The 16689-nt window shown below is 40.6% G+C and overlaps 1 protein-coding gene across 1 annotated transcript; it reads right to left on the minus strand.

Annotated features, from left to right (window-relative positions):
- Positions 1-1086: 1086 nt before the first annotated feature.
- Positions 1087-15799, minus strand: ARPIN (actin related protein 2/3 complex inhibitor). The gene is made up of 6 exons (XM_072402737.1): positions 15560-15799; positions 14723-14798; positions 9653-9785; positions 8162-8368; positions 5942-6108; positions 1087-3039 (listed from the first exon to the last, which is right to left on the minus strand). Exons 1-6 carry the CDS (start codon positions 15649-15651, stop codon positions 3031-3033), a joined length of 684 nt encoding a protein of 227 aa, XP_072258838.1. The 5' UTR covers positions 15652-15799; the 3' UTR covers positions 1087-3030.
- Between the last annotated feature and the right edge of the window lie 890 nt (positions 15800-16689).

Below are 16689 nucleotides of genomic sequence, written 5' to 3' on the forward strand. Positions count from 1 at the left end.
AGATTTTAACAGCAGTTACTAAAGTTACGGTGATGTCAGCCATCTGTTTCTAAGTTATTAAAGGGCTATACATGTCTACCAACTACCCATGGCATCCATCAGATTATAAAAAGAAGGTGGGGCCAACTGACAGTAAAGTGTAGAAATAAACATAGAACTAATAGTAGGTAAACCAAATGGAAACATAACAAAAATGTAAAGAACACCATAAACATGCAATAAAAAAAGAAACATTAGATACATGAACTTCCATAAGTGGATAGCACCACCTAGTGGAAATTTATTGTAACTGATATATGCATATAGGATTTGTTTATTCTTTCCAAAACTCAGTGCTTAACCTAAAAATTGTTTTAAGCTGGGTGGGAAGAAATATTAGGCAGGCAGCCCTTGCATTGTGACCCAACTCTTCAGTAAGCACCCAAAAACAGCCACGTGGTTACTGAAAAGTGCCAGGTAGTGCACCCAGGTAAAAGGGGCTGGGGAGAACACTGCAATACTATTTAGGAATTCTATTGTTGATTAATGACAATTTTAAGGAAAATAAAAACTCAAATTTAATAATTATAAAAAATAACTTAACACACCATATACCATCGTTGCACAATACTATTCTGTAAATTCATGTTAGTACAAATACTTTTCTATTCCAAGCGGCAAAACTTCATGTTAAACAGTCTAAGTTCAATGCAATATGGCAACCTGGGGGAGTTGTGTGCCACTGTTGTAAAAAATGCCCCCCGAAAACTAAATTTCCTGCTTGTGTTTACAGCTCACTTATTTTCTCAGAAGACTGAACTAGGATAATCAAAAAGTCACATTTAGGAATCACCGCAATAGGAATTTCATTATAGGTGAGAAACTACTTTTAATGGATGTAGACACTGCAGCATCCCACATCAGAACACTGATAGTGCACCAAACCAGATCATCCCATTCAGGAATCTGCAATGCAGTTTGTTAAAATCCTTGCAATGAACAGAGATCAATTGCCTTTATAAAACCATTTTCATTTTTCAAGCTGCAAACTATTTATTTATTTTTTTATAAATGTGTACAATCATAAACACATATCATTGAGTAAAATTCTGTGCACAAATAAATGATTTATTGACATTACTCATACAAAAAAGATTTATTATAAGATACACAAGACAAACAATTCTGCTTTTCTGAATGCACGAGTAAAACATGGTCTGAATTCCTGCGCTTGGATTGGAGTGATAGTTGGCAATCATTGGTAATGACTGTCACTTGTTACCGTCTAGAAAAGGACAAATCCCATTTTCCTTTGTATTTATTATTACACAGTATTTATATAGCGCTAACATATTACACAGCGCTGTACAAAGTTCATAGTCATGTCACCAGCTGTCCCTCATAGGGGCTCACAATCTAATGTCCCTTGCTCAGTCATATGTCATTATTACAGTCTAAGGCCAATTTTGGGGGATAGCCAAATAACCTAACTGCATGTTTTTGGAATGTTGAATGAAACCCACACAAACACAGGGAGAACCCGCAAATTCCATGCAGATAGTGTCCTGGCCGAGATTGGAACCTGAGACCTAGAGCTGCAATGGCCACCGTGCGAACCACTGAGCCACTGTGTCACTAAAGTTATTCAGTACCAGCTTTGAGCTATTTAAGAATGTTTCCCCACTGCAAACTCTAGATTGCCCCCGTGCACATAAAATGAAAAAGGACCTTCACCATTCCATTTATTAAATCAGCAATATAAACCTTGCCGATTTTGGCAACTGATTTAACTTCACAAACCATGGTTTATGAGGGGGAAAAAAGCATTTATATTGCTGATTTCATAGATGTGCAAAGATAATTACCATTCTAATTTTATAAACAAACGTTCAAGGGCCCTTTAAGGTGCTCTGTGACATCTATTATGTCCGATTTGTAAATTTGATGGTGGAATGCTTCCAGGCATACCAATGTGCAGTGAAAAAATACAAGCATATAAATACAGCTTCTTGTATTGAAGAAATCATACCTGTGGCATGACTAGTCATTAGTGAAATAGCACATTCATGACTGTACATTAAGAAGGTAGACCTAGCTATATACTGTAAAGCTTTGTTTCAAGCTAGCAACTTATGTTGCCGTTTGGATTTGGGCCAACCACAAAACTCTCCCAAACATCTGCCATGTTTTTTGGTTCTATAGGAACTCAATAACTGTCAGTTTTTATGTCTATCATATCTCTCAATGGTTTTGTATAGCTTATTAACATTGTTACATCAAATCTTACCAATGTAAACATCAGCCGTGGGCCTGTTAGTGTATACAGCAGTGTTTGCATTGGCTGATGGTTTCCTCATAAAATGAATAGAATAAGCAATCCCTATGTATGTAATATTGAGGTAACAGATCCAAACCCTGCCTGCTTTTTACCCTATTTGTCCAGGAATGCTGCCCTCTGTGTAGAATAACCAGCAGAAGTTCCAAAATTTGTGACCAGGCAGGGCTTTATTGCAGAAAGGAAAGGACTATGACCCTTCTGTAATAAGCATCCTTACTTGGCTGATCACTCACTTCAGCTGTAAACTGGATTTGACAGAATGGTAGTTCTGGTATGACAGATGGCAGTGCCTGCAATGGAATAGGGACAGGTGCGTAAAACAGGGTTTATTCCGCTTTAAAGGTACGTAGCAGGCAGTGTATCAATATAAGTTATTACACCATTACATAGAAAGGATCATTTATAATAGGTCAGATTTAAGAATTAATTTGATCTAAGCATTGTGTATATATGTCCCTGTGTTTGTTGGATAGGAGCCTGTGAATAATGTAATGCCCCTGTCATCACTAGCACAAGGAAAATCTGCTTGGATCTTCTGAATCAAGAATTTTTGCCTTGGTTTGGCTAAAGGGACCTCAAACTGAATTGAGGCAAATTCAACCAACACTTCTTGAAATTACCAATGAATGGAATATATATTATATTCTGGAAGGGTTTCAGGTCTTGCAACAAGTTGGTCAGAAAAAAGGTTAGCAGGAATGAAAATCATCTTCTTAATTATCCTAAAAAACAAAATAAAAAAAAAACAGATAAATAAAAACAAGTCAAAGGTTACTGGAATTTTATTTTTTTAAACATTTTAAACAATCTAATTTTTATTAACCTTTTTGTTTTATTGGTTAATGGAAATTGCTTTAATGTACCCCTTGACTTTTTTTTTTTTTTACTGTCCCTGGACCTCCCTGGATTCTGTAGCTTTGACACCTTTACCTAATCTATTACTTGAAGCAGACCTAAACTCAAACTTTTTTTACTTTACATAAAAGAATAGACAACCCTTATATGCACTGCCCCTAAAGTCTTGACTAAATGGGAGCACAGAGCCTCTCAGTATACCCAAGTCACGCATCCCAGGAGACTCTGGCTACTCCTTCTGCGCATGCCCCATCTCAAACATGGGCAGAAGGAGGATTTTACCACTAAGGGGAAAAGGGATGCCAATCTCACGCATGTGCAGTGAAATCAGCATTTACCCCCCCCCCCCCCCCCCCCCCTTTGCATCAGTCTAAGCCACCTAATCTCTCACATGCCCGGTGACAAAGAACGAAGAACTCTAGGACAACACGGGACTGGATCTTGGATAGGTCCAGCGCCATAGGGGGATGAGCATGATTAAAGGCAAGTGTAATTTTATATTTTTTACTTTAGTTCCCCTTTAACTAAGTATACCAGTACAAAAATGTACAGCCCAGTTTAGGTAGGTAGATTAGATAGATCTGAAATGTGAACAGGAGAACCTATCTCATGACTCATAATATCAAAAACAAGCTAATGGCTAAACCCACTAATTATTATTATGCAGTATGTATATAGTGCTGACATATTATGCAGTGATGTACAAAGTCCATAATAATGTCACTAGCTGTTCCTCAAAGGGGCTCACAATCTTATGTCCCTACCTCAGTCATATGTTAATGTCTTTATGCATGTTATTCTTTATTACAATCTAAGGTCAATTTTGGGGAAAAGCCAATTACCTAGCTTCATGTTTTTGGATTGTGGGAGGAAACGAGAGTACCCAGAGGAAATCCACACAAACATGGGGAAAACCGGCAAACTCTATGCAGTTTCTAGAATCTGTCCAAAAGGATCACTACTACTTTCAAAGTGCAATTATCTCATGTCTTCCTTTCCATGACCTAAAGTAGCACTCTTTCCCTCTCTACAGAATTGTAGTACCTAAGATCCCATTTTTCCACCAGCTCTACCTGCTACCCTTTATTTAAATCCAGCAGCATCTGTATAGCCTGACTCAAACAGTGAAGGGGTAGGCAGACAGGCTGATTTAAACTGATCCATAGAAGTTATTGGAGGTTTCATGCACAGGAGCTGCTTAATGTAAGCATATAGAAGAAGCTGCAGCTGCCTGGAAACACCAGTGATCTCAGTTAGTACAAATGTATGAAGATGGAGGGTGGTAAATATGATAAAATGTACTTGATGCACAGTTATATTGTTACTGGTGTGCCTGTAAAGATATCATATATACCACAACCAAGGTTTGTTTGTACCAAAGTACAAAGGGTGCAATCACATATACAGGCAGTCCCGGGTTAACAACACACAACATACGGACGCCTTCTAGATACCTACAGGGCTTCCCTGCTCGCTGAAGGCTTAAAGGGGAGAGGGGGGCGGTTTACATGACTTGCAGAAGAAGTCTTTTGATAAACACAGCTGAAGTTGTGGGTGATCTTAAGAGTGGAGCTGATTAGTAACTAACATCTTGTAACGCTTTAACGACCAAGACTTACAGCTATGTTCACACGTGCAATAAATATCGTTAGAAAGATCTTTCAGGATCCTTTCCAATGACCAACGACTGTACGATGCATGAATGAGTGCTGTAAATACGGCACTGTTCTGCTCTATGAAGAGGGGAGGGGGAGAACGACAGAGTGGCACCCCACTGCACTACCTCTCTCCTGCATTATGATCGTTCGTCGTCCATGGATCCGCCAGGACAGTCGTTCCAACGATGGACGACAAGCGGTGTACACATGGCAGATTCTCATCTGATATTGGTACTAAGCTAATTATCAGACGAGAACAACTGCACGTGTGTACCTAGCCAAACTCTGCAGTTGTTTTTTTTTTTTTTGCATATCAAAGCACAGCTTGCTCCAGAAGTTTTTGAATGTCTAGGCTCCATAAAGTTTTTTTATTTTTTTTTTGCTTTGTTTGTGATTAACTCACAGTGGGGATTTTATACAGTAATTGACACCACACTGCCAAGTATGTTGATACAAACATCTGTCCTAATTGAATTTATTAAAAAAAAAAAAGAAAAAAAAAAAAAAAAAAAAAAAACCCCTATCTGCAGCATTTTGACCAGTGTAGATTATCTTTGGGCTTGGGTCATCAAAATCAGCTTGACATTAGTTTTGCTTTGCGATCCTTTAAAAATTCATTTACAGGTGCATATGATCTGTATTTGGCCAGCTTGGAGCACTTCTAGGGGTATGCAAAACACATTCTAAACAAAAGCTTGTCCCCCCAAACCTGCAATCAATCATAAAAGGTCAGATTTACATCCGGCAGTGGCCTTAAGTTTCAAAATGAAGCAGCTCTGCCAAGTGGAGTTCCAATGCTCAGATTACTCTATTATGCAAATCCTGACACCTACCTCTACCTAGAACAAGGGCATGCCCACTTCTTGCTCCAAAGACATTTAATATCAATGTGGGTAACCTTACTGACCAGTAGAGCGATTAAAAAAGTGGTAGGAACAAGGAAGAAAGTCAAGTTTAATAAATCATCCCTTGTTTTGCTCCTCAGGCAGATGAAGGGTTCTGCTAGGTTCCAAATACCTAGTGTCCCCATGGTTCCTGTACAATTGTATAAATGTCAGCATAGGTATGTTTTAAGGCTGCTCATTGTAATCAGCATTGAGAAATGTCATACCCATTCATCATCTTCTGCACCATCCCCTTGCCCCCGAGGCTCAAGAGCAGGTGCGCTGCTGCAGGATTTGTTGGCCATTATGTTATCTGTCCATGATGCTCCAGTTTGAGAATCTCCAGCAAAATTGCACTTTGTCACCGTTCCACTGTCAAGTTTCGCTATAGAAACTAGAAAGAATACAACACAAAAATTAGTCATAGTGGAGGTTATAATGTAGTACACAACACTATCCATATTCATTTACATACCACTACTCACTGCTTCTACAAACAATATTCAGGGGATTACAATATGCTGTCAACAGGACACACAATGAGCACAAATACCTTGTTTGCATTACAGTATAATATGCTGCAAGTAGGATTTATGTTGTCTTCTCCAACTTATTATTGTATCTCACTATATTTCTAAGGATTTGGTGGCAGCCTGATGACGTTTCCTGACTAGTGATTGAGTGTACAGAATATGAAAATAAAAATGAGGAGCATGCTGCAACAAATCAGTATTCACCTTTCAGTGAACAGATGAGGCAGATTTGTTCACAAACAATATCAGCCAATCATTTTTTACATTCATTTTATAAAAAGAAAATCTATTCTAGGCTCATTAACGTTTCTACAATTTTAGCAAATCAGCAACTAAATTAAGTTGCTGATTTGCTAAAACCATCCACATGATATAACCATCCACAACCAACCATTTGCTAAAACCATCCACATGATATAAAACACACTATGATTTATCAAGGCCAGGTCACCATTTTCATTGGCAGTTCTGATGCCCATGTGCCCTTTGTAGGTTTTTCCAGATATATACAAGGGTTAGCATAGGCAACCCAGCTGCTCTGTGACTACGCAGCCTCATATGCAAACATCACATATCAAATTGTGATGTTTCCTAACATTTCTCCTATGGCCAACATTACAGGTGAAGTTTTATCTGCCAATATTTAAACCCCACCTCATCAAAATTACTAAATAAAATAAAAAATAAAAAAACACACACACCTATTTTTAGTATACAACTAATTTTAGATCTAGTGACATCCCTGGTTGTCGTGCTTATATCTATGGAAGGCAGGCAGATTGTGTTGGCATAGTAGGGGCTGGCATGGTGCTGTACATAGCTTCCTAGAAAATAGAAGGCTATGGCAATGTTCACATGTGATGCAATCTATCTGGATATCCTCCAGCCATGATATAAGAGGAGCTCTGACTCTCTGAAGCTTCTAATGCACAGGGTGAGAAGGCAGGAGCAAGTGAAATCAGTGCAAATAATTTCAGAACAATGGAGGAGGCTGTAGAATTGTGTAAAACTCAACAGAAGGCTAGAGGACAGCTTTAAGTTGCTGGGGAAATTTATGCTACAGTAGCTTTCCTGTATGTTTACACAAGATGGGTTGGTCCCCCCAAATGCATTATGAGCTTTGGGCACATGTGACTATTTTCAGAAGTTTGTCTCCTGACCACTTTTGGTAGGCAGGCAGCACAGGGGTTCAGTGGTTAGCACTCTTGCGCTTGCAGCGCCGGGTCCCAGGTGTGAATCTCAGCCAGGACACTATCTGCATGGAGTTTGCAGGTTCTCCCTGTGCTGGGTTTCCCCTGGGTAGTCCGGTTTCCTCCCACATTCCAAAAACAAGCAGTTAGGTTAATTGGCTCCCCCCCCAAAAAAATGTTAATGACGTATGACTATGGTAGGGACATTAGATTGTGAGCCCCTTTAAGGGACATCTAGTGGACTATGGACTTTGTACAGTGCTGCGTGATATGTTGCCGCTATATATAATACTGTGTAATAATAATATTAATAGGTACCAACCACTAGATACTGGGAACACCCCACAAGTCCTTCTGTTTTGGAGATGTCCTGACCCAGATTTCTAGCCATAACAATTCAGCCCAACCACCACATCACCTTCACAAACTGGGCTATGTCCCACTCCATGACAGGAGCCTCTTTAGGAGATGATCAATGTTATATACTTCACCTGTCAGAGGTTTTAATGTTTTGGCAGATCGGTGCACATGGGAAATCTTATCTTACAAATCTGTTTAGCCAATATTGTAAACCTATTATCTTTGTAATCCTGGAAGTAACAACTGGAACCTTTCTTCTAGATAATGGACTCAAAGTTTTGAAGTCTTTGGATAACATAGGAGCCATGTTTATGTGCTCAACTGTGCCCAAGATCACTGCAAATAGCAAAAATAAAATACTTACACAAAAATGGTCCATCGCCAATGGTCTTCACACGTAACTGTTCCCCGATTTCCAGTTCGGTCTTCTCCATCTCGGCTTCTGGGAGCCAAAAGGCCACAGAGTCTTTGGGAAGGAATTTTTCACTGATTCTTGTCAGTTCTTCTTTGTTGATAAGACTTTTCAGCTCCTCTACTGAGAGTTTGTCGGTTTCTCCTTTTGCTTCCACCTCTGGTGACAAAGTAATGAAATGTATCAGCACTTTCCCCAGAACTTTTTTATGCTGGGTGAGAAGAATATGTAAGTGGATGGGGGCTCCTATATTGTAACCACATAAAAACTGCCGGGTGTTAGCTGAAAGCGCCGGGTGATGCGTCCAGCTAAATGGGGCTGGAGAAAACACTGAAATCCCTTCTATGTCTGGCATAGTGGTTCTTCATGGGAACAATTTGAAATTTGAAAGGAGAGGAAAGTATAATAGGGGTGTGTGTGGTTGACAGGGCCTTCCAACAACTTTCCATGGATTAATTTTAGAGTTAGATCTTATCTGGATGATGGGCTTCTTTATGAATGGTGTGTTTATTGTTTGAGCATGTGCCTGTCCTAAACATAGAACATGTGCTTTAGCAGCAAACATCAGGAGGCAGGGGTGTAGCCCTCACTTCTTTTTGAGAATGGGCACGTGTGCCCACTTATTTTGCAAAGAATTCTTTGGTGGGGTCAGGCAGGGGGGGCAAGTTAAAATGCAGGCATTCCCCACAAGGAGAATATTTATTTTTGGTATAAATTATTGAAGCTCACTGAATAAAAATTCAGACACTGCAGATTTTCTCATTACAGCGCTGAAATTGAATCTACAGGCAGAGCCTTCCATTGAACTAGGTAAGGCAAGCATGAATTATATCAGAGAACACAGAAAGGTAGGAATATGGGGAAGTGTGTAAAATCTTTGTAATACATGTTCTATTATCTTGTGTATTTTCAGAAAGTACACAAGTTGTCACTGTAACATTTTTACCTTCCTAGATAAGTCTACCACCAAGAAAGGTTTCTAATTTGTTTACTTATCGCTGCTAAATTGGTATTGCTGACATTTACTTGGAGACTCTGTATCATCATGACTCCAATTCCTTAGCTAGGCTTAGTTCAGTCTTTAGGTTACAGCAGCCTTTCTTGACCTTTTTATTATGGGGGAACCCTTGAAATAATTTTTAGGGAAACCCTTCTATAATTACTATATCAACAGCACAAAGTGCATTAATGTAGTGGCCAGTGGGAAGGTCATTGGTGTCAATTAAACTGCCCTGAGAATTGCTCATTGCTCAAGGAACCCCTAGCAACCCTTGGAGGAATCCTAGGATTCCACAGAACCCTGGTTAAGTTAGAGGGTTTATTTCTGGTGGTTGAGCAGCCCATCTGGAAACTATCAATCCGGAAGTTTCTAGTTCTAAAAACACCATGACAGTAAGGAGATTTCTACCTTCAGAAAATAAGAACTACAAATGTAACACCTACTGTAAGAAGACATGAGGTAGCCGGTGTTAACTTTCTTTGTGTCGCTAAAGTTGGGCTCAATTTCATTTCCTTTACTATCATATTTCCGCCGATGTATCCTGCCAGGTTTCAGATAGACAATGTACCACCGTTCCTAGAAATTAAAAATGAAAATATTTCCATTTTCAGATATAATCAGCTCAATACATTTCTGATGCATTAATACAACAAGCAATCTTCAGCATGTAAATACCAATTTCCCGCCTGCACGATGCAGAGAGGAATCTTTATTTTGTGTGAATGCATTGGTATCTCAGCAGTGGTGCAATCTGCCTCATCTCTTTAGCTTTAGTGTGCAAAGTTCAAGCTCCCTGACTGGAAAGCAGGGCAGTCTGACCACCACATAAATACCACGGTCCAATGTAAATTGCTTGCATTAAAGCAGACCTACACCCTGTGACACTCGCCTGTCCCTGATCTATTGCAGGGTGCTGTCATTTACTTCCTCCTTATTATCTTCAGCTATCTTGATTGGGCGGGGTGATGTAACTCCCGAGCACCTGTGTGGGAATTCATTCAGTGCCAGCGACCTCAGGTGAAGCTGGGATGTATCAGGCAACCAATGCCAAGCTACGCATGTACAACTCCACAATGTTAACAGCTCCACGGAGCTATCAGACAGGTAAGAATGCTTATTGCAGAAGGGACATCACCTGCTCCTGATCATAGATTTTTAAAGTGGAGCTTTAGTTCCCTTTTTAAGTTTAACTGGGTTAAATGATTAATTTCATACAATGCAATGCAATCTGTCAACAGCCTTAACACAACAGTTTTTGTTTTCCTAAGCTCCCCAATGCCTGCTCTCCTGCTGTGCACTGTGGTTCCTTCTGCCAGCTGCTTGTGCTGTAGTACTTTGGGGACTGGTGAAGGAAACCACAGAGCACAGCAGGGGAATGCCAGCATCGAAAATTCAAGAGGATTCTAATGCAGAAAGAAAGTTTCTTTCAACCCAAAGGAGCTCAGCAGGGAAAGGGAACCATTAAAAATAATTGTCTATATTTCAACTTTTTAAATTAAAATTACCCTAAAACATAAGTTTTGCTTAAATCTGCCGCAGAAAAATGTTATGTATTATCTTTAGTGAAGTTTTTAATCCTTGTGCACTAAATCAGTTTTCACAGAGGGTGTCTTATTAGCGAACCAGACGGCAATGTTTTGTTCAAAACCGACAGCCTCCATCAAACACTTCGATGGACCGGCTGCCAAAATCCTTCCCTGGATGTCTTCTGAGACGAAGAGGCGTTCTTACGATCAACAAAGTAAACAGACATATGCACTGCAAGAATGACGTTATCTGAAATGTGAAAATCCATCTGCTTCCATTCACACTCGGTTGTATCTGCCTTGGAAATCGCATTTGTCTGTCGTTGCTTTCATTGAAACCTTGCTTGCCAGATTGAACCTGTGGAGTCCTAAAACATAGCAGGATGTCTGATCTTCACTTGCTGGAAGACAGTTTACACAAGTTGTTTTGCAAGGCTCAGAGATTATATTTTTATCTCTGGACAGAAACTAGGCTGAAGCCATCTCTGATTGGATCAGTGAAATCCTGGTCCTGTTGGGTATCGGATGTTCCAGAAGTCAAAGCATTAGGTTATTTCTACCACATATAAAGAAAGGGCCAATAAAGAGGCGAATAATCAGTAGACAGGTATTAACTAACACCAGGCAGATATAAATTACTTCTTGCTGCAGATCCACATGCTGGTTTGAATATCATGGAGATGTAATTGAGGTTCATATAAGACAACAGGATACCTGTACTAGAAATGGAATTGCACACAAATCCCCCTGGCATGGTCCATGTTAATAAACTCCCCTGCTAGTTTTAGATAGAAGTTACAAGTACGCTGTACAGCCACTAAAATATGTTAATTTCCTATTAAAAGCTTTGGGTTGCCCTGCAGCCTAGATATCTCTTCTTCCAACTAAAAAATCAAGCTAATGCTATAACTCTACAAATTCCAAGCCAATTCCATGCCACCAGGTGCATTATGGCTTTTCCCTGTGGCCCCTTCCGTGCAGAATGCCCCATGGAAACAGTTCCATGAAAAGCCACCAGAGAAGATTGTTGTCTGATATCAGCTCTGAGGCGATTATTGGACGAGAATCATCTGATGTAGCCTAACACAGAGACCGGTAAGGGGATGGGGGGCATAAGCCCGTCCTCAATAAAAGCAGACTGTATATGTTTCTATCCTATTAGAGCCTTGGTGTAAAGGGGGAATAAACCCAAGCAAGTCCACACTGCTCCAATGCTGAAATCAAACGAGGAACTTGGTTTACCAAAGCAAACATCAGCGCAAAACCACACTGGGGTCCAGAATTGAACCTCGGCCAGGACACCATCTGTGTGTAGTTTTTATGTTTCCCTTATGTTTGCATGGGTTTCATCGGGTTTCCTCTGAATTCACAAAAACATAATGGCAGGTTATTGGCTTCCCACAAAAATAGACCTTAGACTGTAATAAAGACAATTGACTTTGGTAGGGACATTAGTTTGTGAGCCCCTTTGAGGGACAGCTAGTGACATGACTATGGACTTTGCACAATGCTGCGTAATATGTTACATTGTTTTTATATGTACACACATATTTTACAATTGATGTACATTTCCCCATGTTCGATCTCATTAAAGATCAAACAAATACACAGGAATACCTTGATTCACCAGAAATGCACTCACCTCCAAGATTGTCATTGGCTGACAACACTCTGCGTTTTTATGAGCCGAGTGATGTCAGCTCTGTTCAGTATTCTTCTACTAAACTAATCAACCCATTGTATTTTTGTAGGTAAAAAAAGACAGGAATATGAATACAGGCATCCAGCTCTATAAAACATTATATTAAAAGTTTAAAAGACATAGTAAAGTCAAAGAATGCATAAAGTATTCTTATAACAATAAACTGGTCAAGGGATAGAGTGCCCAAATCGTATCAACCAACATACCAATCTATACATCCAAGTCTCCTAAATCAGTGGTCGACAACCTTTACGACCTCACAGACCACTAAATTCACCGAACTAGGACCGGGCATGTGCCGTCATAATGCCAGAACCCGCCCACTCTCCCATCTCAGGCTCAGACCTGCTTGCTAAATTCTGGGGGTGGGGGGGTTGCAATACTGTCCCCCCAGGATGTTTAGCAAGCAGGTCTGAGCCTGCGATAGGAGTGGGGGGCGGGTTGTGTCCATATGGGGGACACATCCACGGTCCACCAGTTGGTAACCACTGTCAAGGATCACAGACAATCAAGAACTGGTAATGTCGTGGTCAAATACAAAACTTACAATGTGTTATGCAGAGCTAGTTGGCTTCATCAGGAATAATAAAGTGGAGGGTTATGTTGACGAGTCATATATATATATATATATATATACACACATATACACACACAGAAGCAGATACCCCAACAAAAGCACTGCTGGAGTCGCTGGCCCGTTGCCCTGGTGGGATAAACATATGATTTGTACACTGACACCGGCCTGATTTGAGGAGGGGGCACCTTTCCCTTGATCAATTTATTAAAATAAGAATACTTTATTCATTCTATGTTCTATGTCTACTTATCTATGTCTTAAAACGTCTAACATTGCGACCAGGCAGTTGGTTATAGTAGAAAGGGTCAGGCGACGTCCCCTCTGCAAAAACTATTCTTACCTTGCCTGATCAGTGCCCAGCTGTAAAAATTTTTTAGTTGCCATGATTACCGGCAATCCCGGCTTCCTTGCGCGTGCCAGAAATAAAGATCGCCTTCAGGAAGAAAGGAAGGCAGAAACGGCAGCGGCCTGTGATGGAGTAATTGCAGGTTTAGCTCCACTTTAAATATAATAGGAGAGTACTTAAATAAATATACGAGAGTATAAATAGAGGAGTACTTTATGCATGCTTTATATAACTTTTCCATGTCTTTTAAACCAATAATATAATAAAGTTTTTTTACATAATAGAAGAATATGTTTTTCTTCAATATCTTGTAGAACTGGATGCCTGTAAAGTCCCATTATCCCAGGCCATTTTCTACACATTGTACTACGGAGGTGGCATCATTTACTTTACACATCTATTGGATTTATCTAGTTTGGAGTGTAGGCACCAATTGACCTGCAGTCCCAAGATAAAAAATGGGAGGGAAGGACCAGACCTAAAAAGCGGGAACCAAAAATTTAAAAAAAACTCACTTTTTTCTTCCAAAAGATCCCTCGATCCCTGCTGAGGTTTAGTGGATTGGGTCCCATGCCATCCAGCTATCAGTCTTCGTCCCGGCGCAGAGGAAGTGCTGGGCGCAGCTATCTTTCCTCTTCTTCTTGCATTTACCTATGACACCTGATCCCACACTGCGCAGGCGTAAGATCAGGTGACACTGCGCAGGCGTAAGATCAGGTGACATAGCCACATGAGAGTCGAACTCACGTATGTGCAATTTTTTCCCCATTGAAAAAGAAACTCCTGATCAGTCATGCTAGGAAAAAGCAGACAGAAGCCTCCTGGGATGCCTCCTCGTATTTATCCTAGAAAGACCCTGCGTTTTTTCTAAAGACAGAAGGGGCGTCGCTTTTTTTTTTTTTTATAGGGTATATAAAAAAAGGTAGATTTTACTATACATATAAGTGTTGTCCACGCTTTATTGTAAAAATTTTAGTTTAGGTCCGCTTTAAGAAAACACAGGAAGTGTGCAAAGGACAGCTCTGAATTCCCCACACAAGCTCCGTGTAGTGCAGAGCTTGGCTAGCGTAGGCGTTGCATCATCATTAAGCATGCAATGGCCGAAGAAAATCCCTGTCTTCATGGTGGAGCCGGTAGCGAAGAGGACACCTTCTGAGGATACAGTGATGACAGATCTTTAACCACTGCAGGGCTGCTGCACATAAATAAGCATGCGCCACAGTATCCTGGCAACCGATGCCGAGCTGTGCAAAAAAATTTGGGCACCTGGGCAGCAATCAGGTAGGGGATCATGGCAGAAGCTCAGCACCCACCAATGAGTTAATTTGCTCTTTCAGCTGATTTATCACCATTACTCCTCACCTTCTTCCCTTTGGAATCTGTGATAACGTGGCGGGAGAAATCCACCAAGGTTCCTTCCAGCAGCACTCCTTGTCCACTATGGAGAAAGAAAAAAAAAAAAAAAAATCAGTGTTAGTATAAGAGTGCTGGGGGGGGGGAAAGCATTGTATGCATTCCACTGCATATCCAGCCAAGGGGGGGGGGGGGTCTGATATAAGAAAGCAAAGTCCTGTCCCTAGCAATATGGCCGCCTCCACACAGAGACACATGGCATGGTAAATTACCAATGGAAAATAAATCAGCTGCATGAATGACTAGTCCTCAGCTTGCTTTTTATGAAAATAACATTTCAATGATTTACTTCCAAAGCCCGCGTACAGGAGTCCCCATTATCGCTTCTAATCAGTCTGCATTCTCCACAGTAACCACTAGATGGTGCTGTCTCCTCTGCTCCAATGACAGTCAGTTATATTTTTTTTGCTGAAGCCCAGTATGTCATGGACACGCCCCCTGGTGGTTGTATTTATTAATAATATTATCACAACACCCTGGCAAAATATAGGAAAGGTTTGCTGGCGTATACAAGGCCTTAGAAGGTGAAAATAGCCCATTAGACTCATTCACTCTATAGGAATGTGGTGCATTTAATTACCAAGCATGTATTGCCATTTGTATTACGTGGCAGTGCATTTGGGGTGCCACTAACAATGAATAGCAGCCCAATGCATGGATATAACAGCACACCAATATGCAGAACTTATACAGCAGCAGTGCACAGGGTTTGGGGCGGTGTGGGCTGAGCTACAGGGCTACTAGAACGGGGTGACAGGACCGTACAGGTTCCCCTTCCAGTCATACCGCTGAAACACCGCCGGATCCCAGGCCCCGGACACCCTCTCATCGTGCACCGGCTTGTTTTGCAGAGCTTTATCGTGATATATCCGACTCATTGCGACAGCCGCTCACCACAGCAACACCTAGCCTGGAAAGATCCAACAAGCGACTGCCAGGGGGAGAGCGAAGATATAAGACTTTCTCAGTGGACACTGATTTTAGCTAATCATAAAAGAAAAATGTGCCCCTTCCTCTTATTTCCTCTCCACGGTCTGACTTTATGAAGAGAGTAAAAAAGCAGGACATGTACTCCCCCTTCCCAGGAATGGGATGGTATGATCCGCCCAGATCTTTCCCGCCTCCTCCCTGGAGAACGTTTACCTCAGAGTTCTGCAGATCTTTGTTTGAGCAAATTTAGATAAATGTAATAAAAAGGAATCTGTGAAAATAATGATTAGAATAATAAAAGTGATTTATTAAAACTATTTGTGACACTTCAATTACAATACATTGGGAACAATGGCTGATTCTTGGATCTCTTTGTAGTTCTCTTCATTAGCTTCCAATTCACCTTAGAATCAAATTCAAGCTCCTGTGCTTTGCCTTCAAATCTCTTCACAGTTCTTGTCCCACTTACCTTTCTGACCTGATAGAAAAATACTCCACTAGCTTCTCTTCTCTTTTTCCATGACCTACTAATGACTTCCTCTCTCATAACCTCATCACACTCACGACTCCAAGACTTTTCCAGAGCTGCCCCGACTCTCTGGAATAGTCATCCTCGTCCTATTTAGCTTGTTCCTGCTTTCTGCTCATTTAAAATGCCTAAAAGTCACTCAAAACCCATCTTTTCAAACTTGCCCACCGCCTTCCTCTCTTAAAACCCTCACAACTTCCCACCATTCCATATCCCCCTCCTATTGTGTGTTACTTCACCCATCTCTTAGATTGTAAGTTCTGCGGGGCAGGATCCTCTCCTCCTCCTGTGTCACTGTCTGTATCTGTCTGTCATTTACCCCCCTATTTAATGTACAGTGCTGTGTAATATGTTGGCTCTTTATAAATCCAGTTTATTATTATTAATAATAATAATAATAATAAAGAGCACCTGTTACTATTATTCATTGTATTAAAAAGCATTTTGTATGTAAAGC

Source organism: Pyxicephalus adspersus, chromosome 2 (genome assembly GCF_032062135.1).
Source record: "Pyxicephalus adspersus chromosome 2, UCB_Pads_2.0, whole genome shotgun sequence".
Taxonomy (NCBI): Eukaryota; Metazoa; Chordata; class Amphibia; order Anura; family Pyxicephalidae; genus Pyxicephalus; species Pyxicephalus adspersus.

Excerpts from the sequence above, each read along its gene's own strand:
- ARPIN (XM_072402737.1), bottom strand. The coding sequence starts at position 15,651 with ATGAGTCGGATATATCACGATAAAGCTCTGCAAAACAAGCCGGTGCAC. Across the intron at positions 8,369-9,652 it reads CTACCTCATGTCTTCTTACA|AGGTGGAAGCAAAAGGAGAA; the intron begins GTAGGTGTTACA and ends CTTTGTCACCAG. Across the intron at positions 6,109-8,161 it reads TGGCGATGGACCATTTTTGT|TTTCTATAGCGAAACTTGAC; the intron begins GTAAGTATTTTA and ends TATTCTTTCTAG.